Raw genomic sequence first — 23,062 nt, forward strand, 5'->3', positions numbered from 1 at the left:
GCATTCTAGGAAATCAACAGAAGAGCATTTTAAGGAGGTGGAAACATGGAAAGTATATTGATGAATGAAAATTATAATTTTTATTGAAGAGTTTTGTCTGTAGAATTTAGCTCGATATGTTTGTTAAGGGATTCCAGCATCTATCAAGGAGATAAAACCCATTAACTCTCCTAAGGCAACTGTTGAGTCTGCATCCACATTTCCACAAAGCGCTCTTTTGAAATGTGCACTGGGCAGCCAGTAACGCAGAGATGTTGAGTTGGATAAGACCCTTCGTAGATGATATGGACCACAAACAGAATTGGCTCTCAGTGGACCCTTCACCACTAAATTATATCTCTTGCTTCCATTGCTTCCTTTCATACACTCTTTGTTAAATGTTATGTGTGATGTCCTAACAATCTCTTTGTGATTGATACGTTTAATCTCATTCAATATCACTTGGCATCTTCTAGGTTGGTGCACTGTAAAAATGATTGGTAATCCTAAAAGGGTGCGTACATTAGCGTGTCAATATATAGGGCCTCATTACGAGTCCGGCGGTAACTGCAGCGGTAAAAGCGCCTGGTTACTGCCGGACTCATATTACCATTCCGCCTCCGTGATTCCCGGAATCACCGGGGCATTACAACCCCGGTTTCCCGGGAATCACGGAGGCGGAATGGTGTTAATCCCCATTCCCATTGAGTCCTATAGGACTCAATGGGAATGGGGATCATGGAAACACCGGCAGCATCTCGTAATGCTGCCGGTGTTTCCTCGTCCGCCTGCAGGCGGGCGGTGTTAAACCCGCCAGGTCAGACCTGGCGGGAACATCACCTCCCGCCTGCAGGAGTTGTGATCGCCCGGCATGGAAACAACGGTGGTGGTGGGTTTACCGCCACCGTTGTTTCCATACCGGGCGATTTGTAATGAGGCCCATAGTCTCTGCTAGGTCGGTGCACCCCATTGCAAGCAGAAGCAAATGCACATTGAGAGTATCAGTGTCTCTGCCCTGTAGTCCGGGGCACAACTTGGCAGTAACTTTTCAGGAACTTTTCAACCACAAAGTGTTCAGCAAGCAAAAAGGTTAAACTGCATTACTTTACTATCTTGTTTATGTTTGCCTAGAAACTCTACAGAGATGACTGGGATGCAGTGAAATCAAATTATGACCTTCGTTTGGATGCAATCAGCATAAAAGCAGCCAAGTCTTCCAGGGACATTGCAAGTGACGTGAGTATGACATTCCAAGCCAGGCTATACCTTTAAAGACTGATGTGCAAGGCTAAGAGTAGGATAATGCAGCAGGTTCTTTTTCCCCTGTAGTATAAATACAAAAAAACCCACGAGGCACAGAAGGGACACTACATTGGAGGCAAGTCGGCCGACGATGATTGCAAACTGGCCAACATCCTGCGCACTGCGAAAGTCAATAATGAACTGGCCTACAAGAAAGATTTTGAGAAGACAAAGACCAAGATCAATTTGCCGGTGGATATGGTATCGGTGCTGTCCGCCAAGCAATGCCAGGCTTTGGTCAGCAATATTGACTACCGCCAATACCTCCACAAGTGGACCTGCCACCCAGACCAGAACGACTGCATTCAGGCCAAGAAAGCCTACGAATTGCAGAGCGATGTAAGTACCAATAAAGGTCTGCCTAGTTTGGGATTCAGCATGACCACAGTGTTCTTCCAACATAGAAACTAAGCTGTGTAAATATATAGAACCCCCCATGTACTGTTTGATTGTGGAGCATCTTTGGGATGCCCCAATACAAGTAAGTCTGCATTAGAATATGACACTATTCTGAGCTTCTCCTTTGAACAATAGTGCAAATATGTGGGATGTCCTCATAGAAACTTCACAAATCAAACTTTCTTAGTCCTCCGCTCTGGATGAAAAAGAAAAATGACTTCTATTGGTTCAGCAAATATATCATTTGTATATAACATGTTTGTCGGGAAATAAAGGGCACCCAGGTGGTGAAAAAAGGAAAATGAGAGATTTGGGCAAAAGGACCAATAGTGCATGATTTCTACTCAGTTGCCGGGCACCAGTTAATCGGCTTCATTGTTGCTGCACAGACACGTGATGATTTAGACATCTCCCACCGCTGCACACACCTATACTGCCCCACCTCTGCATGCCTCTATGGTGCCTTCTCTCGTGGCCTAACACGCCTGGGTCTCTCCACGTAGTGGCTCTCACCCTCGGTTCAGGTTCAGGTGTGGGTTTAATGCCAATGGAAAACCAGGGAACGAATATCCCTACAGCACACACGGCTGGGTGGTCTCTGTTCTCTATTGTTCACTGGGCATAACATCACAAGCCTGTGCTATCGACCCACATAAGCACATTTATACATACACAGTGGGTTTCAAAGCACCCTTTCTCATCGCTAACTGATCATAGAATCCGAAAGAGTATTACCCTTTCATCATGGTTCGCATTCTGCCTTCTGCATATAGGAAGCCATACTATTAAAGTGCCGGAGGTGCAACATTTCACACTATCTGTCCTACTTTCTCCCAGGCAATCTACAAATCAGATCTGGAATGGCTGCGCGGAATTGGGTGGATGCCCAATGAATCCCATGATGTCAAGAAGGTGAAACATGCCCAGGACATCCTGAGTGAGGTACTTACTTTTTCATTCATTTTAAGTTTGTTTGCACCTAATGGGCTGCCAATTACTTCTGTGGTTGACATCCAAAGCATAGGGTTGTAGTGCTCACATCAAGTTTGTTTGTAAACCATTACTAATCCAATGTGCATATCCCAATCTAAGCACCTTTACGGTCAAAGTGGTTATTGTAAGATTTCACTCCATTGAATGACCGCCATTGACTGCAACCAAGCGGGCTACGAGCTAGCACAGGCTTAGAGTTGCCTTCTTGGTTTAAAAGCTCTCGTGGACATAGTCACTGGTTTAATTGGCTGCGGCCTGTCGTGATCAGAGACCTGCTGATTGGCTTACGGGAAACTAAGGGAGTTACTAAAAGGCCATAGCCCTAAAAGGCGTGAAGGAAAGGGCTAAAGTCAGCCCTAATTGTATTGATGTTCCATAGACAGTGTCCTATTGGGAAATATCAGGATCTCCTTTAGGGCAGTGTGCCTGGACAAAAGGTCATATGGGCCCAAGTCACAAGGATTTCCTCTAAAGCAAAAGAGGAGATGCCCCTGGGCATTCCTGGTTTGCTCCGGCTTCCTGGGGCCCACTTCCAGCGTAACGCTGGGGCAAGGCTGAGGATGCCGGGCTCATCTACGGGAGGATCATGTGCAATTCTGGTTCTCAAAGATTGTTTTCTAGGGCATCTGCCAATCAGCTGCAAATCATTGCGCATCAGGCCCTGTGTTCCCAGGTGCTCATCAGGAGTGACGCGGGATATTGAGGAGGATCTGTAGTGAAGTAAAACCAAACCAAAAACATGACTTCTATTAGTTCAGCAAATATATCATTTTTATGTAACATGTTTGTCGGGAAATAAAGGGCACCCAAGTGGAGAAAAAAAGGAAAACAAGAGATTTGGGCAAAAGGACCAATAGTGCATGATTTCTACTTAGTTGCCGGGCACCAGTTAATCGGCTTCATTGTTGATGCACAGAGAAGACACGTGATTATTTAGACATCTTCCATTGCTGCACACACCCAAAATGCCCCACTTCTGCATGCCTCTATGGTGCCTCCTGTCGTGGCCAAAAAAGCCTGGGTCTCTCCAAATAGTGTCTCTCACCCTCGATTTAGGTTCAGGTTTGGGTAAAAGAACAAGACCTCGACCCTTTGGTGAAACGCTTAGCAGAGAATGTCTCTAAAGAGCCCAGCGATACATTGACCTGCTTGAATGTGTTCTCTTTTTTCCCTTGCAGAGGAAGTACCGAACAAAGGCTGATTCTCTGAAGTTTACCCCTGTGACAGACAGGGTTGACTTTGTCACCGCCAAACAGAGTGGTCAACTGCTAAGTGATGTGAGTTGGAGTCTTCTTTTTATCAATAGTTTCCAGGAAGTTTCACAGACTTTACTCACTTAGGAGCAAGGTCCACATACAGCATCCTCTGGAGAACTGTGGGACAGTCCTGAGAAGATTGGCTCTCCTGAAATGGAACCCATAGCACCTCCTGGGGCCTCCTATCCCATTGAAACTGACAGCCCCAACATTCCTGCCTTGCTCCAGGCGTGGGTTCCAAACCGTCCCTCAATTGTGCCAAGGCTGCTTGTGTCATCCCTGGGTTAGGAACATCAGCCAGCATGGATGAGTGGATCCTGGTTGCATTCCCTGAGCAAACATCATAATGGCAGACACAAAGAACTGACTCCCCATCCACAAGTATTGCACGGCTGTGGGCCTGTAAATGGGGTCAACATGATTTCCTTGAGATTTGTTCATCAACTGAGAATTCCTCGAAATGTCTTTGTTTGTAGGACATTTTGTCTCAAATGTATGCAGGGGGGGGCCCAGCAGCCCCTCCCTATCCCTTTCTCTACCTTCGTCCTTACCCTAACCCACCCCCCCCAACATACATTTGCGGTAAATGTTATTGAAAATAATGTCATGATTTCTCCCTCAATGAAAAAACCTGCAATGGAATCTGCCTATCCCCTGTAATTGACCACCACCTCTAACTATTGCCAAAAGGCTGCCATGTCTCGATCAAGCAAGAAATAGGCAGGAGGCTAATAACAAGTTCTTCATGGTTCACTTTATTCGAGTGTACGATGAGATAAGTGAATTGATTCTGTGTTCTAAAACTTCCGATCTTTTCCTGAAGAGTAGAACAGCACCAAAGCCAAGTTATTGGAGGGTGTGTGGATGGCGTTATGTGGTCATGTAGCCCTTGTCAATCAAGAGCATATGTTCAAATATGAATTGTTAGACATTTGCTGCAGTTACACACACTGTTCCTACCTGATTATGCATTTACAACCAATTGGATCTACGTGAACATTTAGAATAAAAAAATAATGAGGCTGAAAAGGCAGAGTTTTTTAAATTCACATTTTTTGACTTTTTTGCACTCTTTTTTAAAAGAAATGTGGGGGAGACACCCCACAAGCCCCCACCCCCGATATTCCCCCTAGTCTAATCCATTCCGTTATCCCACTCCCTATCTATTTATTTACATAAAAGGTGCAAAAAGGTCGACAAACTTGACAAAAAAAACTCAGCATTTTCAGTCTCGTTATTTTGGTATTCTAAATGTTTGGGCATTACCCAACCAATTAGATGGTCGTGTGTTTTGGCGCAGCCCTTTTACAGCTCAGGTATCTAAACGCTGCATCCATTTAGGGAGCGGGCACATGCACTGTCGTAAGAGGCTGATCGTTTCATAACCGCGTCTTGTTGCTAGACTTGGACTTTCCTTTTTGGTGACCGGGATGCAGGTGGCGATCTTTGTTGATGGTTGTGTTGTTGTCCAGGTGGCATTTTCTATGTTGGGATTGCAGTTTTGAATTTGATCTTGAGCTAGTGTCAATTCCTGGTGTTGGGAAGATTGTGAGGGAGTTCCTGGGTGCAGACCTCTGAGTCTTTTACAGGGGGAAGGTCCTTTTTGGGTGGGCAGTTGTATGAGATGTCGCCATAATAAAGTGTTGCCCTGTGATTGCTGTCACAGTTATTGCTTTTCCTTGGTACTTTTCCATAAATATATTGGATTTTGATCTGTGATTGTTTCGGGTCAGGAAACCAAGTCTCATCCAACTGTGCTGACGCGTTATGGCTACTCAGAAAAGGATGACTGCTTGCCAGGAACACAACAGAGATTAAACCTGAACCCTGCCTCACTCAGGCCCGCTCTCTCTCTCCTTCCCTCTTTGACTCACTCACCTGCTCACTCTATAAGTTCAATCATTCCCTCTGTTGCTTTATTCCCCCCCTCTCCATTCATTGTGTGATCTTCGTCTGCCTCTCTCTTTCCCCCACTCATATTTTCTCTCTTGTTCACTCACAGTCCCAGGAAGTGGTTGCCACCACGGGTTGTGTGAAAACATTGTCCGTACACACTCACACCCGTACTTCTGGTTGGTGATCCATATATTTAATGCAAAAGCGTCCCCGTGCAACCCTGTGTGCCTATATGTGTTGTTCTTTCCACCAATTACCAAAGGTTCTGCCTCTAATATCTTTGCAAGATTTCCGGGTAAGTTCAATGACCTACAAAAGGCCCAAAACATTCTTCCCGCTACAAGATATATCAGAAAGTGGGAGGGAGGAGATTTGGGGGAGGAGGGAGTTGTGTGTTTTTCATTATATTTTGTATCTTTGGAAAATCAATATAAAGATTGTATTTTAATTTAAAATATCGCTTCCTCTCCGACCCGTCCATAGTATAGAAGGTAGGACATCTGTTCAGCAGTTCTATATAACATGCTATCATTGCTCAAGATTATCCACTATGTCCATCTTTTGCCTTCTAGATTAAATACCACGAGGCTTGGAATGTCGTAAAGACGAAATATACATCCCTGACTGATTCCCCGCTGCTCAACACAGCTCGCCAAGCAGCCAAAAACATCAATCATGTACGTCCTTATTTCAATGATTTTTGCCTGTGTACTATACAATGTGAGGCCCTGCAAAGGTCTTTACAAATTTGATGGGATAAGAATTGTCTTCACTTTATTTTGAATACTCAGAATTATTTATTTTTACTGAGTTATAGTGGATTACTATTTCTCGTATTGTATTCCTATTCCCTGTGCATTCTTATCTGTGTGTTTCTTCTTTGATTCCGCTTCTTTCCCCAGAAACTATACACGCAAAACTGGGACCAGGTGAAAGCCACAAGTTACCACCTGCCACCCGATGCTGTGCAGATAGCTCACGCCAAGCGCTCTCACATTGCCCAGAGCGAGGTAAGGATAATATTCCGCTCTCATGTCATAGGGGCTTGTATGGGTTCTTGCTGCAAAACAAAGGAGCTTCGTGTATTTCTAATTTCAGAATAACCATCAAAAGCCAATGTAAATGCATAATGTGTCTGTGTGTAAAGTTGCCTGCGGGGTCGTGTTGCACGGCAAACTGAATAGGAACGGTGCCACTAAAAGACACAAGATCTGACTCACAAAACTAATTCTGATGCAGAACAAGGTGCAGGCAATTCACAGACATCATCTGAATGTGTGCCTCAGACATGGCCACATTTCAATCCCTTTTGAGAACCTCTATATGTAGTTGTGGAAGTCCTGCTTGGGTGGGGGCAGTTCACGCATCGAAAAGCACATCCCAAATTCACTAGCGCATTTTAAATAGGCAAAAGCCATGAATGCCGTGAATCCAGTGCGGAACAGACGCAGGGGAATGTGAAATTCCTGGAATGGTCATTTCTAACCCTTCTGTGCATTTCTTTTCCATTTCAAAAGAGAAGTCCCATGAACCACTGCCATTCCATGTACATTTCAACTCCTTTGTCTGCAGTAAAAATGCATGTTCTTTTTTTCACAATTCCGCATTGCCCTATACTTGGGAGCCAATAAATAACATCACTAACAAAATCCAGACACTGCAAAATAATGCCCTTAGAACGGCTCTGAACTCACCCACCAGAGAACATGTATCAAATATGATAAGAGATCATCCCTGGCTAAAAATAAGTGACAGGATCCTCCTCAAAACAGTGTTGCTAACCTTCAAGTGCCTTCATAACACAGCCCCACCTTACCTTAGGGAAAGAATAGTCAGAAAAACTTCGACCCACCCTTCCAGAGCGGCCCACTCCCCTGCACACAGATACCCAGATTTAGGTTAAAAAAAACAGGTGGAAATAGCTTTCCCGTAAAAGCTGCCCAGTACTGGAATGCACTCCCACTTGATCTCAGAATAGACCAGTCCTACTATAGCTTCAGACGTAACACTATTAACTGGCTAGGATCCAACGACCAGCACAACTAACCTACCTGGTACTAGCCTCTTAACCTTCTCCTGCGCTTGCTTGTACCCTTGTACCTGGCGCCCTACTGTATTTTATCCTGACTTTTGTACTTATGTATATATGAACCTTATTTGTCCCTATGGTTATGCAATGTATGTATGTACCTTACTCTACCCCCACCACTATGTAACTAAGCTTTAAGTATCCTTTGTACTCTGATGCGCCCAGCTACCTAAGGGTTTGGTGCGCCCTACAAATTAATAAACAAACAAACAAACAAGGCCCCCGTTGAGCTAGCAGCACCCATGAAGGTACTAAGACGCTATCAATATACAAGTGTGGGCTAGGCGGCAAGCAGCCACTGGGAAATACACATTTTTAATAATCTGAAATTGGAAAAATGTGAATCGGGCCCATAGTCCATTTAATATGCATATCTGTTAGTAGATAGCAGCATGAAACAGTACACTACTCAAATCCTTCTTAAAATAATTGTGTTCACAGATGTCTCCATCGAAATTTCCTACACTGCTAAGTTCCAGAGACCAAACTGAAATAAAAATCACTGTGCATCTAATGTTATTTTCTTAATTCATAACTCTATTTACTCATTTATCTGAAGTCCTTCAAATCCATCCATTTTGACAGCCACAAAGATAGTTAATTTAATATTGCATCAATACGTTTCCCAGAGAACTTGATCCATTCCAACTCAATGTGTTTCAAGGTCCTTTGCAACTCTTCTTCAGGGATATTATTTAGCACTAAAGTACATGCGAACATAGTGACATAAAACAATACACACAACACTGGCAACACTATCTACATGAACTATCCTTATGCCCGCTCACCAGCATCTTTGGAGAATCTAATGGGCAAAACGGTGTGTTTAGTTCCAAAACCCTGGTGCCAGGGCAAACTCTCAATGACGTGAAAGGAGAGGAGAGGAAAACCTTCCAGATGCATAAGTACAGGTAAGTGAATTTGCAGTTGTTGTCCTCTCAAAAAACAACCCATTCAGACCTCAAGCAGATGAAGCTGCTGATCCAAATGCACCCTCCACAAGAAGTTATTTTAACCCAGTGATGTAGCCGTTGCCATGAGAACAACCAGTAGCAGAGGAGGACCATGCATCAGTTGAGTGGGTGGGAATGTTTATGGTCAACCAGTCACACGTGAATGGGTGTCGTTTTATGAAATGCATCAATATGGCACCTCAGCTGTAAAACCAATCTGCCTGCCTAAAATGCAAACATCTTATTACCGGATTCAGCTTTCAAGCAGACTCAGTTGAATTTGTGGTGCTACACACAGAGATTCTCTGGCGGTCTTTCAATAGTCTACATGTTAGTTTCAAAGCTTGATGAACATTTAACAGATGAAATAGTTTATGAAATCCGGTAAGTGGGATGTGTTCATAGGCCGGTAGGAGGAGAGCGGCTGACGATCTTAGGGAAGGCACGGGTGAAAACCGTTTCCTAAGAAACTCACCCGTTCATCAACACACTCCTACCCTTTCATTTAGGCTGATGGTTATAATGAAGATAACCGCTTGAAAGCCTAAAGCCTTTTCTCATCCTGATCAGCCTTTTATCTAGTTCATGCCACCATGACCGTTCCCTAGCACTCACACGTCACTCCCATTGTAGCGTAAATTGGGTCATAGACAGTGTTGGTCGGTTCTCACATGACATACACACACCGAAGGGCACAATTCGTGTGAAAAGGCTTTACTCTATGTCTCCCCCTGGTCCGTGTTCTCGGTGGCCATCTTTGGGCTTGGGTTTTCAGCCAGGGTTTAATTCCCAGAAGCTCCTGTATCTTGCATGATATCTGGTTTCTCTTATTGTATGCATTCGCTGTCTTCATGACTGTTAGAGGTGGGAACTTCCATCCATAGGTCAATGACATTCTTCTGTGCCCAGGGCCCCAACGAAAGACTGAAACAGACCCTGTCTCCTTCCAGGAGCTCTTGGCGGCCTCAGACCGTCCCCAAAGAGCAGAGGTAGGGGTCACCGATGGAAATGCAGATAGTTCTCAGCTACCAGTATATCTGCTGGTCCCCCAAACCATCCTTATTTCACTCTGGATCAGGACATGTACCCCCAGAGGCAGCAGTCTGTCACACCACAAATAAGGCAATGTACCCAATTGAATGCAGCAGCGGGTCTATTTGCCAATACAGGGGCGGTTTAGAAGTGGCTCTTGCAATGTTAAAGTGAATGTAGAACTCAACACGGCCAACACTTTGCCAATTTATTTAACCACATTTTGCAACCCACAAACCTGATCTACTATTTTTCTTTAGTCTGTCTGTCTACTGGTCTGTTTCATGTAGGGTGTTACTTTTTGTATAGTGGAGCCATTACTGTCTCCTCCACGTAGTCTTTAACTCTTCCTTTATTCTTACAACAGTAATCCCCTGTGTCTACTGCAGATGTTTTACTTCGCTTACTGATTTCAATGAGGTACTGTTCCATGCTTTGCCAACACTATGGCCCTCATTACGAGTCTGCTGAGCACCAGCGGTTTACCAGCAGACTCGTCTTACTGTTACCAGCGCCCGATATCCTGGTGTAACCGGGATATTATGGGTGTCGGCAACGGCGGTAAGTTCCCATTCCATGGAGTCCAACAGGACTCCATGGAATGGGCTTTTCCCTATCACTGCTAGTAACGGTGCTGGTGATAGGGGAAATTCTTTGCCGGTAAGGGCCTGAACCCCTGGCAGGTCAAGCCTGCCGGTAGTTCAATGCCCCTACCAGCAAAGTCAGAGCATGCCGGTCTGCGAAAAATGCTGGATCCAGTATTACCAGATCTTTTCTCAGCTTTTTTCCCATAACGGCACACTCATAATGAGGGCCTATGCCTCAGGGGTGTTTGATTCAGCATGATTGGAGGGGTAAATACATAGGGAGACTATTGGCTGGGCTAATTTAAGATCCTGCATCAACAGGCTGCTGGTAATGCTTCACTATTGTTATACTTTTTGGGAAAACCTATAAAGAGATTATATGGGAAAAAAGTACTAAATTAGCTCCTCGATAAAATATGTGTATTAAATAACATATGATCTCCTTTCCATCCAAATATGTGTATTAAATAACACATGATCTCCTTTCCACCCTCAGCTTAAATACAAATCTGAATACATCAAGCAAAGGGGTCACTACGTTGGAGTGCCAAGCCTGAAGGACGACCCCAAGCTGGTTTGGTTTAAGCACTGCGGCCTGATCCAAAATGACCGTGAATACCAAAAAGTATACCAGAAGAGTAAGAGCAAGATCAACATCCCCGAAAACATGGTGTCCCTTGTGACAGCCAAGCAGGGACAGGCATTGGCCAGCGGCATTGACTATCGTCATTACCTGCACCAGTGGACGTGCCACCCTGACCAGAACGACTGCATCCAAGCCAAAAAAGCCTACGAATTGCAAAGCGACGTAAGTCCTTAACCAGGAGCCACATTACACGCCACTCACTCTTGCAAATGTAAAAAAAAACATAATATGTTTAATGAATGCTCTGCAAAAGCACACAAAGGATAACTGTGAGAATCTTAGGGGATACCCAACTGATACAGATTGCACCAATGGTCGAGCACTTCAGTGAAGACATCAATACATACTTTTCACCAATTTTTCAATGGATTACTAGGTTATGGTCCATAGATGCTTGCCTATGTGTTTTGTGCTCTGAATGCAAGAAGATAAAGTAGTGCTGTTTAGAAATAATAGGAACGCGAAATGACATCATGATGGTACCACTAGCTGAGAAATAAAGTACCCTGGCTTTGCGCATGCCCAGTCTGTGTGTACACATGCACAAAATGTGTTGTCAGAAGAGGATTGTCAGCCATATCTGCCAAGGTGATCCCTCTGTGTTGACCGTGCTTTCAGACATTGCACCTAATCTATCTACCTGCACATTTCAGAGCATCTACAAATCAGACTTGGAATGGATTCGTGGCTGTGGATGGATCCCGCTGGACTCGGTGGAACACCAGAAAGTCCGGAAAGCACAGGAGCTGGTGAATGTGGTGCGTGTGGTTAAAGTGGTTATACCTTCTAATGATGAGTATACATTTATGACACAATTCATAAACAATTGTCTGCATAACAAATATTCATTGACAATTGCTTTTCTTCTTTTCAATATCAATAATAGGGTTAATCCTCAACCTCCCTTCCTCTACCCCTTTCCGTCTTCTACTTTTCTTCCCTCGTGTATTGTATCTTCTTGCTTTCTTTCTCTCCTTGAAGCCTAACCTCAGCCATTCTTCTTTTAATTTCTGGTGTGAATGTTTCCTCTTTCCCAAACCCTTACTTTACCCTCCCAATCATTTTTCCCTTCAAATGTATTTATCTTTATTCTTTCTTTTCTATTTATAACATTGTTAGCTTTTTTGTTGTCAAAATCGTCATGGTGGTACTGGCGAACTCAACATAGCGACAGAATGTGATTAAATCATCACCCTCTCTTGAAGTCGAGCAAGGAATTTTAACACCATGTGCTTTCGTATTTCAGAGAGCCTACAAGAAAGACGCCCACGATAACTTTGCGAATTTCACTCATGTGGTCGACACTCCAGAGATTGTGCTTGCAAGCATGAACAATATCAACCAGAGCGATGTAAGAAGAATTGATTCAATGTTTTGTCTTCGTATTGTTATGTTGATGCATTTATCAAGTGCTGACGTATCCCTGGCACGCCTCATGGTACCCAATCACTCTACCACGGTGCTTGACTGATTAAATACCAGAGCCAGGCTCAACCCCAGGCCGGTTACCTGGGTTCGTCCTAAACTACATAGAAAATCACGTTTAGCTCTACCCACTTGCTCCCTTAAATGTTTTTACAAAAGATAGCATGATCCATTCAACCCCATAATTAAGGAGGCCTTGAATTCTATAGGGGAGAAACTTGCAGGCAGAAAGCCCAACCGCTGACAGCAATTTTTGGACGCTCGGTTTGACCAACCTATTTGGGCCTTTTCCCTATTCCCTTTTTCCACCAGAGACTCTGGTCTCGAAGCACCAGACGAGAGCCGATTTTGCTCATGTGACAGGTCTCGGCTCTGGGAGAGCCCTGCAGTGGTAGCTGGCTCAGTAAAAATATCGCTAGACCTAAACAGACAGACTGGTGGCAGAGTTCGCATTGTTTCATAGGGAGCACAGTGCAGTTTGATAAAACACTGGAGAGAGTGACTGGAACTTGATTCAATGGGGTACTTTCAGCCAATGAAGAGTGCAAAGGGACGGTGGAAGGGACATCTCCCCTCATACCTGCAGACAATTCAGACTGATAGCAGCTGTTGATTGGTCTGATTCAAGTGGTGGCTCTAACAAAGCTCTCACGTCTCCTGTGGCCATGCATGAGAATACCACCCAGTCCAGTTTTTTTGGTTGCTTTGAAATCTGGGACTCGTAGTTTTGCTAAATTGTAAAAGGGAAAGAAAAGACTACACATCCCAGACTCTGAAGGAACCGGGACCTACATCCTGGCACTGCCACTCTTGGGAGCTTCAGTCTTGTTGTCACTTTGGTGTGATGCCACAGCAGAAAAGGGCACAGTGGAAAAAAAGACTTGCCTTGTCTTCTGAGCTCTGTATGTTGTTTAAGTTAGACTCACCTGTCGGGTGAAGGATTAGTGGCGGGCTAGTTGGGAGCTAAGGGGAGGAGAGTGTTTTTGCTTCCCATTTGAAGTCTATGTAGCCCTGTCAATAGAAGCGAAGACAACTTGTGACCGGCTCCAACCCACCATGATGACACAGACCCCTCTGTTTTGGACGTTTTACGCAGAAAGAAGCTGATGAGGAGCTTCAGAAAGGGTTGTGAGTGAATACAATTTCAATCATTTCTTTTTGTTGTTGCTTTTCAGTTGAGATACAAAGAAACGTTCAACTTGGAGAAAGGCCATTACATTGGTTCTCCTGATACTCCAGTCATCACCCATTCCAAAGAGATGTCCAAGCTGGCTAGCCAGGTGAGATTCAAGTGACTGGGCATGTTACAAGCGACCCCTTTACAAAGCACGTATAGTTGCCACTGTGGTTTTCGTTATTTATCTGCAGCTGGTATTGGTGCTGACGTTGCGGAAGTGACGTTTCTAGTAACTTCCTGTGTGCCACTGTCAGACACTCGGCTTGACTGATCACAGCCTCCAATTCAAGCTGGGCTCCTTCCTGAATAGAAGCTCAATGCAACCCAGGCGGCGCATTCAGAGCAATGGGTTTAGAAACCAGTTTATGCACTCTAATCGCTTCTGCAAATGTATCATTATAAGCTTCACTGCGCTCTCAAGCCAGAAGGTTTAAGGAAATGCAATGCATATTATCCGCCATCTTTTCAGTTTCTACCAAAAGAAGGTTTCCGTTTTTTGAAAGTATAACTTGAGACCCCTACAGCATGGTAGTGATCTGATTAAATGGAAAGAGCTTGGATGATATTAATATTCGAAAACCGTTTCAAATAAACAATGCCTGTTTTTTTTTCTTTCTAGAAACTGTACAAGAGCTCCTGGAACAGCAGCAAGGCCGTGGGCTACACCTTGCCTCCAGATTACATACCCCTTGTTGGAGCCAAGCATGCCAACCACGTCTCCAGTGAGGTAAGGGGCGCCTGTTTCCAGGCTGCATTTGCCCCCTCTGGGTCTTGCCAACTCAGCAGCTGCAGTGATGCTCTCCTTTCTTTCTTACAGCTGAAATACAAGGAACTCCACGAGAAGCTGAAGGGCCACTACCTCGCGGGAAAGCACATCAGCGATTTCCCATCCGTCGTCCGGTCACTAGCGTTCCAGAAAATGCGCAGCGCGGTAAGAATATGCCCCTCGTTATGCCTTTATCCGCGTACTGCCTTTGCGACGTCACAGTGTGATCCACTGTGTCGCTCCACTCACACTGCACACCAGTAGACCTACGCTGCTCCTCACTTAAACAGCACTTTCACTGCACCCCGCTGCATGGGAACCACACTGCGTCTGCATCTCTCACGCTCTCATTCTTTGAGCTCAGAGTTAGTGGTTGTGGGAGCGATGCGATGGATGGGTCTGAACCTTAGTGGATGGTATGAGGTGAAGGTGCTCGAGCGATAATCAGCGATAATCAGGAAACAGCCCTCCATGAGTCCTGGTGGCTTATTTCAGACCGCATCCCCATCTCAATATCATCCATGCTTCCCTGCAGAGAACTAGAGAAATAAAATATGATATCATAGAGAAAGCAGCAGAATCTGTGAACATGACACAAAGGAGTTACACGTGAAGCTAAAACGCGCGCACTCTGATCATGACTCTTATTTTTTATCTAAACCACTTTGGTTGTTACCTGCTTCTGCTGCTCTGCAGCACCAAGATACCCTTTTGTGGGTGCGTGGACAGGCTTGCAATTACCTTAAACTGGGGTGCCGCTTTACTGTTCACAGAACTGCTTTTGGTAGCTCCAAGAGTCTCAAGGCTGTCATGAGGCATTGTCGCAGGCACAGAGAAGTGATTCAAAGAGACTGTCATGCCAGCATCCATAGAGTTCCCTCTTCCGCTTACAGAAGCAGCTGTGTTGGATTTCAATACAATACGAGAAAGTAGACTCAAGAAAAAAGATGTCTGTGTCAAACACTACTCTGTGACATCAAGCAGCTGCAAGGTTCCTTCGCAGCTGTGTCTTTCTTTCCACAGCCATTTCATGCACCTCGATCTGGCAAACTGTTTTCAAATACCACATGTTGAAAGCAGGAGCGGCTGGTCTTAGGTAGAGGTGGGCAAAGCTAAACCAGCGAAATTCAACAGATGACGTGTCCACCAGAGTTTTGGATTAAAGTAAAATAAACATCCTAAAGTTTCTCCTGGACATCCTGTTGCCTCTTTTTATGTGGTGCAGTCTGTGGATCCAGACAGTGTGCATTTGGTGGGATTGCAAATAGATAGAGACATGAAGGGAACACAGCTGCAGGATTAAAGCAGCTCAATCGACACATTACACCCAATCAGCAGCTCCATCAATCATCCTTCAATAACCATTTCACACGTCTGCTAGCGGCTACCCCAACTCCACCAACAGCTGATCCTCAGAAAGGGATACAGTACACACTTCCAAAGGCCCAGTCACGTATTCCCGGGGTACAACACACAACCACCGATCTCCTCAGGGTCACGGCACACACTGCTCCGTCAAAGACACCCATACAACAGCTCTCAAGCCTGCACCAACCCGCTCTTCCGATCCATCAAACGATACATCAGACACCTCCGAAACCATTGGTACTGATCCCATGGTAGCACTCGTCATTTGTGAGCAATCTCTATCACTAATCTCCAGGGAATCTCCACACACGGCATACAGCTCCATTGCAAGTCTCTCCGTGGACACCGAATGCATACACTGCCCCTTGCCTCCAAGGTGACCACTCACATATCCTCATAATGGACTTGGGCGACCTTGCGCTATTAACACCCCCTCTCCACCCAACAAGCTAGGTTGTTATGCCTCTGTGCCACCTTCTCTACAGTGTTCTGTCTGATGCTTTCGAACTAGGTTTGCACCATGTAAATCCCAAACATTACATAACATCATCACTCCCACAAGGGACAACTAGAAACCCTTTCAATGTCTGCATTATTGACTTCCAGGTTTCACAATACACATCCCTAAGATTGTCCTTACTGTTTCCCAAAGGGACCCCTCCAAGAGCTCCCTCACTGATCTCGGGGTAGACACATCAGACACCTCTAAGGGTTCCATCTTTGATTTCATAGGAGGCGCTTCATACATCCACTATAAATTAAAAAAAAACAACCCCCAAAATACGTTAAACACCTTCAGTAGCTCAATTAAATCTAACGATTGAAACAAGTGGTTCTTCCCTCAATGCAAGCAAAGTAATGTCATCAAATCAGCCAGTGAGTAAAATACAAATCCATGCACTGTAGCTGCAGAGGCTGCAGATGTTCTTGGTGTACTATCCATACATAAAAAAATAAGAGTCTCAATCTGATATTAAGCAGTGCTGATGCCTGTCAATGTGACAGCAAATATTAATCTACACAACAAAGTCAACAATAGATAAATAAATAAATAAATTCAACCTGCGATCGAGTGCCCCGAAATAACATTCAGTCATATTTCGAAAAACGCTTGTGCCTGTGCCACGGGTACCTTCTGTAAAAAATGGATATTCATTTTGCAGTCCCTGGACTGTATGAAAATAGTGCTACACCTTATGACCACCTCTATGCAACTACATAGGTAAATAATGATTTGCTTCAATCTATTACGCTGACCGCAGATCCAAAGGCAACACACTAATGTAATCAAGGTGATGTGCAACTCTGGTTCCAAGAATTACAGAGCAAATCCGGATCACAAAAGTAATAATGTAATCATGTGACACACTAACCCGTACACTAACAACCCACCTGTTTTATTTTTCTTTTTTTTTCCAGTTGGGCTACAAAAAGAACTACGAGGACAACAAAGCCAAGATCACAATTCCAAATGACATGTTGAACAACGTTTTGGCCAAGAAATGCCAGCAAATTCTTAGCGAGATCGAATACCGTCGTTACCTCCACGAATGGACGTGTCTTCCCGACAAACATGACATTGTTCATGCCAGGAAAGCCGGCGAGATCCTGAGCGATGTACGTGCTTTGCATTTAGCCTGTGTGTAAGAGCCAACACCTTTCACATGAGTGTTGGTAAATGCTGCTACTTTCTCTGTGTTGTCACGCCCCTGGGTCATGGGCTCGTGCAGTGACCTTTCGTGTTCCACTCCTTGTGTTGTCACAATTCCTTGGATATCACAAAGTGCTCAGTCACGTCCGTCATTTAGACCATGCAATGCTCTTACAATCCACACTTTCTACTGATCCACAGCACCTGCCGTGCTGCGATGCTGAAGATTTGAATAGGAGCTCTTCCAGCAAACAGCCAACGGGGCGGTCTACTTTGCACTTTCCTCAGCAAAACCAGCGCACCACAGGGTGTGCAGCTGCACTACGTTTCCCCCCCCCCTGTGGGTATTTGCTATGTCGTAAAGTTTCCCTATGCCCTCCTTACACATTTCTTTGTGTTCTCATCCATTTATTTGTGGCATTTGTTTCCCCCCCAGTTTTTGATGGCATTGCCAATTCCATTGTATGAGAATTATGGCTTTAAAAGTCCACTATATTGTACCTTGCCTGGAACCCCCTTAAAAAATACACTTCTCCTCTGGGGCCCTCCAAAACGTTCTACATTACTCCTTCCACAAGTATGGCACCCCTCACCTTGGTTGGAGCCGTTCGGAGTCCAGCTTGATGCTGTTTTGTTGTTCATCTCTTCTGAAGTGTGGCACATGATCACAGCAAGCATCCCGTTATTATTTCAATGATAGCAAGACGTGGTGCCATTTCACTCGTAGCCAACCGGCCCACGCTGGCACCATGCCCCTGACACATAACTAGGGAATGGAACTAGGCTGTGACTGGGTTAGTGGTCCGCCCATCGTCATTGCACGAAGAGCCGTACCCCTGAATACTATTTCAGGAGCGCTCTGGATCAGGCAAGTATGGTTGTGTGGTCGAGAAAGTGCCTGGTTTTTACACAATAAGGTTAAGAATAAAGTGCTTGGCACACGCACCTCTCTCCTCCTTTGGACAGAAGGATGTCACTCGATGCTTCTGGTTGAGATTGGCGAAAGGCACCCAGAACCAGATGGATCTCACCTTTACCAAAAGGCAACATTTCCACTGAGACTAACTTCCACGACATTGACGGTGGGCAATAAAGAATTTCATGATCATGACATGTTGGATCAGCACTGCCATTCGCAAGCGTCATTCACTTGAGGAAAGGACTCTGATCAGTAATGCAATGTGACACATTTGCTCAGGATTGGACTTTTGAATGCAATACATACTGTCCAAGGGTGGTGGGTCTTTCAGATAGTTAATGGTATGTAACTTTGCCCGAGGGTCCAAAATCAGTAGCAGGTCCTCTACTCCAAACGAATAGCTCCTTTGCAATTCTCCCACTTGCCAGTCCATACTGTGATTGTAAAGACCTCCAGCGTGAAGAAGCATTTAGCCTGAATCTCAAAGCGTTTTTCAATGGGATACCCCCTTTTAAAAACACTTTGCGTTTGTATACAGCCTTCACCCTGTGGCAGTGTATTAGTAAACCCACATTACAACATGGCTGCCCTGTAGTCACCCTCTACTGTCCATGGCTCTAATGTTCAATGAAATGTTAACGTGGTGTGTTCGTTTCTTCGTGTCATTTCAGGTTTTGTACAAGGAGGATCTGACCTGGCTGAAGGGCATTGGATGCTATGTGTGGGACACCCCGGAAATCATACACGCTAAGCAGTCGTACGACCTGCAGAGTCAGGTGGGTGAACAGCTTCAGCGGCTGCTGAATGGGCTTGCAGGGGAATCAATAAAGTAGCCTACCCTTGGCCCTCTTTTGGGGGTTTTATGCTGTATTTTCTTATTTGTAGCTACTTGAGCAAGGAGCGATGCATGGCATTCATGTACCCAAAGTGTGGTCCAGCGGGAGTACCAGGGAGATGCCAGAGGGGAGGGTATAAAGAAAATAGAATAGCAGTCTATATCAGCCATTAGTCATCCAAATACATCTTGACAGCCATATTTTGTTGCAGTTCCTTTACATTATGCTTGCCTCTCTGTGGTGACTTTATGATGAAAATCACATTGTTTTGCACAATAATATTGCCTTATGGACCGAGAGAGGGGTCATTATCGCATGACAATGATCCACCACCAAGTTATAGGCTATAAGGACATGGCGGTAGTAGCAATCCATGTTTTGGGGTTTGGGTGGTGAAGTAAAACCGTTACTTTAGTAGTAATTTTAGTAAATAGACAAACTGAGTTAGTAAATTAAATGTAGTGTTTTGGTATTGTTTAAATAGCATGTTGTAGACGTCATGTAAAAGAAAACAGTTTATAAGAAAGCATATTCCCATGTTTTAGCTTTCTCTCTTGTGTGTTAAATACGATAATGCCACAAAAATAATGTCCCCTCAAAAAGGAACTGTTTTGTTGATAGAAACCTTGCCTTGAAATTGCATTGTGGTGTCCCTGTGTGCATTTGAAATCAGAATGCTCAGAATGCAGTCAATATCAGGAGTTATTGACTGCAAGCTGAACATTCGGATTGGTTGCGAGGAGGTTAATAACGATCTCCATGTGCTAATAACAAATAACGCTCAGGTCAGAAATGAGAGCATCGTGTTGCCTTTGCTGAAATAATTGTAACTTCTTTTTTGTTTGCCACAACAGAACAAATACACCGTTTCTGGCAAAGAAAATTTCAAAAACTTCAGTGTTGTCACGGACACACCCGTGTACGTGACTGCTGTCCAGAGTGGCATTAACGCCAGCGAAGTAAGTAGAAGACCTTGTACTGCGCCTATGCATGCATTTTAGCAGCTATCATACATGTTATGGGAAGGGAGTTAACATACGGATCTGCTTTTTTCTGCAGCGGAAATATAAGGAGAGCTACAACAAAACCAAGGATAAGTACATTCCAGTTCTGGAAACCGTGGACTACAACCGGACTCAGGGCCTGAAAAGCCTTTTCAGCAGCGTAAGTGCTTTTTAAAACACTGTTCTTGCCCTCTGATATGTGGTAAAGAGAAGACCATGTATGAATGAATAAGTGGACTTTTATACTGCTGTGATGCAGCTGGTTGGCACGTTGAGAGTGCAGACAATGCAACATGTGGAAACATGTCTATTCACACCTAGGGCGCGTGAGTGAACCCATAGGAGCTCGCCTACAGAGCTCATGGAAAGAGCAACATTAGATAATGGGAATGCTGTAGTAATGCCGCACGTTTACATCCGATTCATAATGCGGGCACACCTACAGACTTTGCATAATCATTTCAAATGTGACTTTTTTTGTAAAATGTCACCTGCTGCAATCATCTACTCAGCACACGTTACCTGGGAACACTGTCTTTTCCCCCACAAAAGGACTTGCCTTCCTCAGCAGCATGCCTGCAAAGAAACAGCGCCAGACCTGCTCCTGATCGGAACCCTACCCCACACCTACTCATCAGCGGAGGGTTCCGGGGGTGGGGGGTGGCTAATAGGATGCCAGCGGGAGGCTGGCGGTGCACTGGGCACCAAGAGGGAGTCAGCGGGCAGCCACCCCTCCCCCTCTGGCTCCACCCCTGCCGCGCCTATCCTGGGGAAGCACGGGCGCTGCTTGCTACTATTTACTCGCCGGGAGATGGGAAACTCTCTTGTAACACCCTTAATTACTAACAGACATCTTCTCACCATTAAATGTATGTGCATTATTTGTAAAAGATTTAAACTTTTCCCCAAAATTCAATATCAGCTGCTTCAAAACCATTCTACATAAAAAAAAAATCACCACTTACAATTCTGAGACTATTAATAAAGAGCTCTAATTCGAAGACTCTTCTCCACAGGGCCGCCGCCTCCAAACCATGACAGCATAGGCTGCCTCCACTAATAAGTGGCAGGCCACCAGGACTCAGCCTCAGTTTCCATGCATTCAGGCATGCTGCTCACAATTCTGCTGACAACAAAGTGACAAGATACAGCTAAAGACCAGGAGAGCAGCCTTTGTAGCTTGGGATTCTTGCCGTTCTTGACTATTACACATAGGTTGCGCTAGGCAATTAACCAGTGATAATGACTGCGAGCCCAGTCAATAATAAGTCAGCTTTTTGCCGAATTCGATTTGATCGAAAATGTGTTCCATCGAATTTAACGGCATATATATGTGTTTGGGGAGGGGGGGTACAGTACTAATAAATGTGTGAAGACATGAGGAGGGGTTGCAGGGTGTCTCCCCCGCATATATTTGCAGTGAATTGAATTTATAACAAAAGAAATCCAATTAAATCATGTTTGGCAAAAAGAAATCGATAAAATCACGTAGATCTATTCTGCCTATAAATTGACAGCAGTGCTTACAGCCTTCACCAAAAGGAGATGTTGTGGACTTACTGCTGGGATATTCTGTGCCTGAAAGGATAAAACAAAGAGAACGATGATGTCTGATGTATGGTCATTTCTACATTACAAAACGTAAACAACAAAAGTGTGTGTTTTTGTCCCTCAGAATATATACAAAGGGGCCTGGGATAAGGTGAAGGCGACTAGCTACTCACTGCCATCGGATTCCTTCTCGTTAGCTCTCATGAAACAGCACAAGCACCTGCCAAGTTCTGTGAGTAATCCTCTTATATTGACTGTAAAGAGAGGCATGTTACTTGATTTTAATTTATTAAATCAGATGTGTAAATGCTTGTGTGCACCCGATGAGCCATATAGACCTTTTGACTTTGTTTCAATCTCCCTGCAGCTGAAGTACCGTGAGGAATACGAGAAGTTTAAAGCGCTTTACACCATCCCCAGAGGTGTGCAGGATGATCCCAACACAGCAAGATGTCTCCGAGTTGGAAAACTGCCCCTTGATGTAAGTAGGTTTATCGTTGATTTTTGAAGCCGTAATTTAGTCTCCATGAGGCAGAGATTTCTAAAGAGAAATGTGAACTACCACCCATGTATTTGGTAACTAGCGAACATGTCTACCATCCGGGAGACGAGTACAACACTGCTTCTACCCACTTTGATGTTATCCTTCAATACCATGTGCCTTTTGTAATCCCACAGCGGCTGTACAAGGATGTCTATGAGAAGAACAAAGCCAAAATTCATATTGTGCCGGACATGTTGGAGATTGTCACAGCGAAGGAGACTCAGAATAAAGTCAGCGAGGTTGACTATCGCAAGTATCTCCATGAATGGACTTGCCTGCCCGATCTTCAGATCAACATCCACGCTCGCAAGGTCAACGAGCAGCTCAGTGATGTAAGTCTGTACACGCCATCTACTGGAGGCAGACTTTGAAAGGACAGTCACCAAATTACAGCCTTAATATGTAGTGTTTTCATCAAGGTGTTATTCTGTGCTACAGTGCATGTCAAGCCGCTTCAGAGCACTATACAATGCAGAGTTTGAAAGCATATTGTCTAAACACCTCCTTGAAACTCATCGGTATACACCTCGTAGGTTTCAAGCTGGTTTCCTAGTTATGAGCATGTGACCTGACTTACACTATCACAAAGCAACTATTGAGATTCTGGTAAAAATGAGCTCAGTAAAAATCCAGAAATGTCGTTATTGATGAAAATCTACGATATTTATTTTAGCAGCAATTTATATTTA

General features: G+C 44.5%; 1 protein-coding gene across 30 annotated transcripts in view; it reads left to right on the forward strand.

Annotated features, from left to right (window-relative positions):
* Positions 1-23,062, forward strand: part of NEB (nebulin) — a 359,744-nt gene that overhangs the window by 203,934 nt on the left and 132,748 nt on the right. For all 30 annotated transcript variants that reach the window (XM_069616457.1, XM_069616464.1, XM_069616462.1 and 27 more), the window contains 19 exons: positions 1,111-1,215; positions 1,309-1,620; positions 2,518-2,622; positions 3,852-3,950; positions 6,398-6,502; positions 6,728-6,835; positions 10,983-11,294; positions 11,786-11,890; positions 12,379-12,483; positions 13,733-13,837; positions 14,354-14,461; positions 14,552-14,665; positions 17,288-17,485; positions 19,110-19,214; positions 20,129-20,233; positions 20,334-20,438; positions 21,954-22,061; positions 22,197-22,310; positions 22,508-22,705. In XM_069616457.1, coding sequence (XP_069472558.1) covers positions 1,111-1,215; positions 1,309-1,620; positions 2,518-2,622; positions 3,852-3,950; positions 6,398-6,502; positions 6,728-6,835; positions 10,983-11,294; positions 11,786-11,890; positions 12,379-12,483; positions 13,733-13,837; positions 14,354-14,461; positions 14,552-14,665; positions 17,288-17,485; positions 19,110-19,214; positions 20,129-20,233; positions 20,334-20,438; positions 21,954-22,061; positions 22,197-22,310; positions 22,508-22,705 — 2,616 coding nt within the window. The remainder of the gene's footprint in view (positions 1-1,110; positions 1,216-1,308; positions 1,621-2,517; positions 2,623-3,851; positions 3,951-6,397; positions 6,503-6,727; positions 6,836-10,982; positions 11,295-11,785; positions 11,891-12,378; positions 12,484-13,732; positions 13,838-14,353; positions 14,462-14,551; positions 14,666-17,287; positions 17,486-19,109; positions 19,215-20,128; positions 20,234-20,333; positions 20,439-21,953; positions 22,062-22,196; positions 22,311-22,507; positions 22,706-23,062) is intronic.

Source organism: Ambystoma mexicanum, chromosome 9, assembly GCF_040938575.1.
Source record: "Ambystoma mexicanum isolate Mex_15411 chromosome 9, UKY_AmexF1_1, whole genome shotgun sequence".
In the NCBI taxonomy this organism is placed as follows: Eukaryota; Metazoa; Chordata; class Amphibia; order Caudata; family Ambystomatidae; genus Ambystoma; species Ambystoma mexicanum.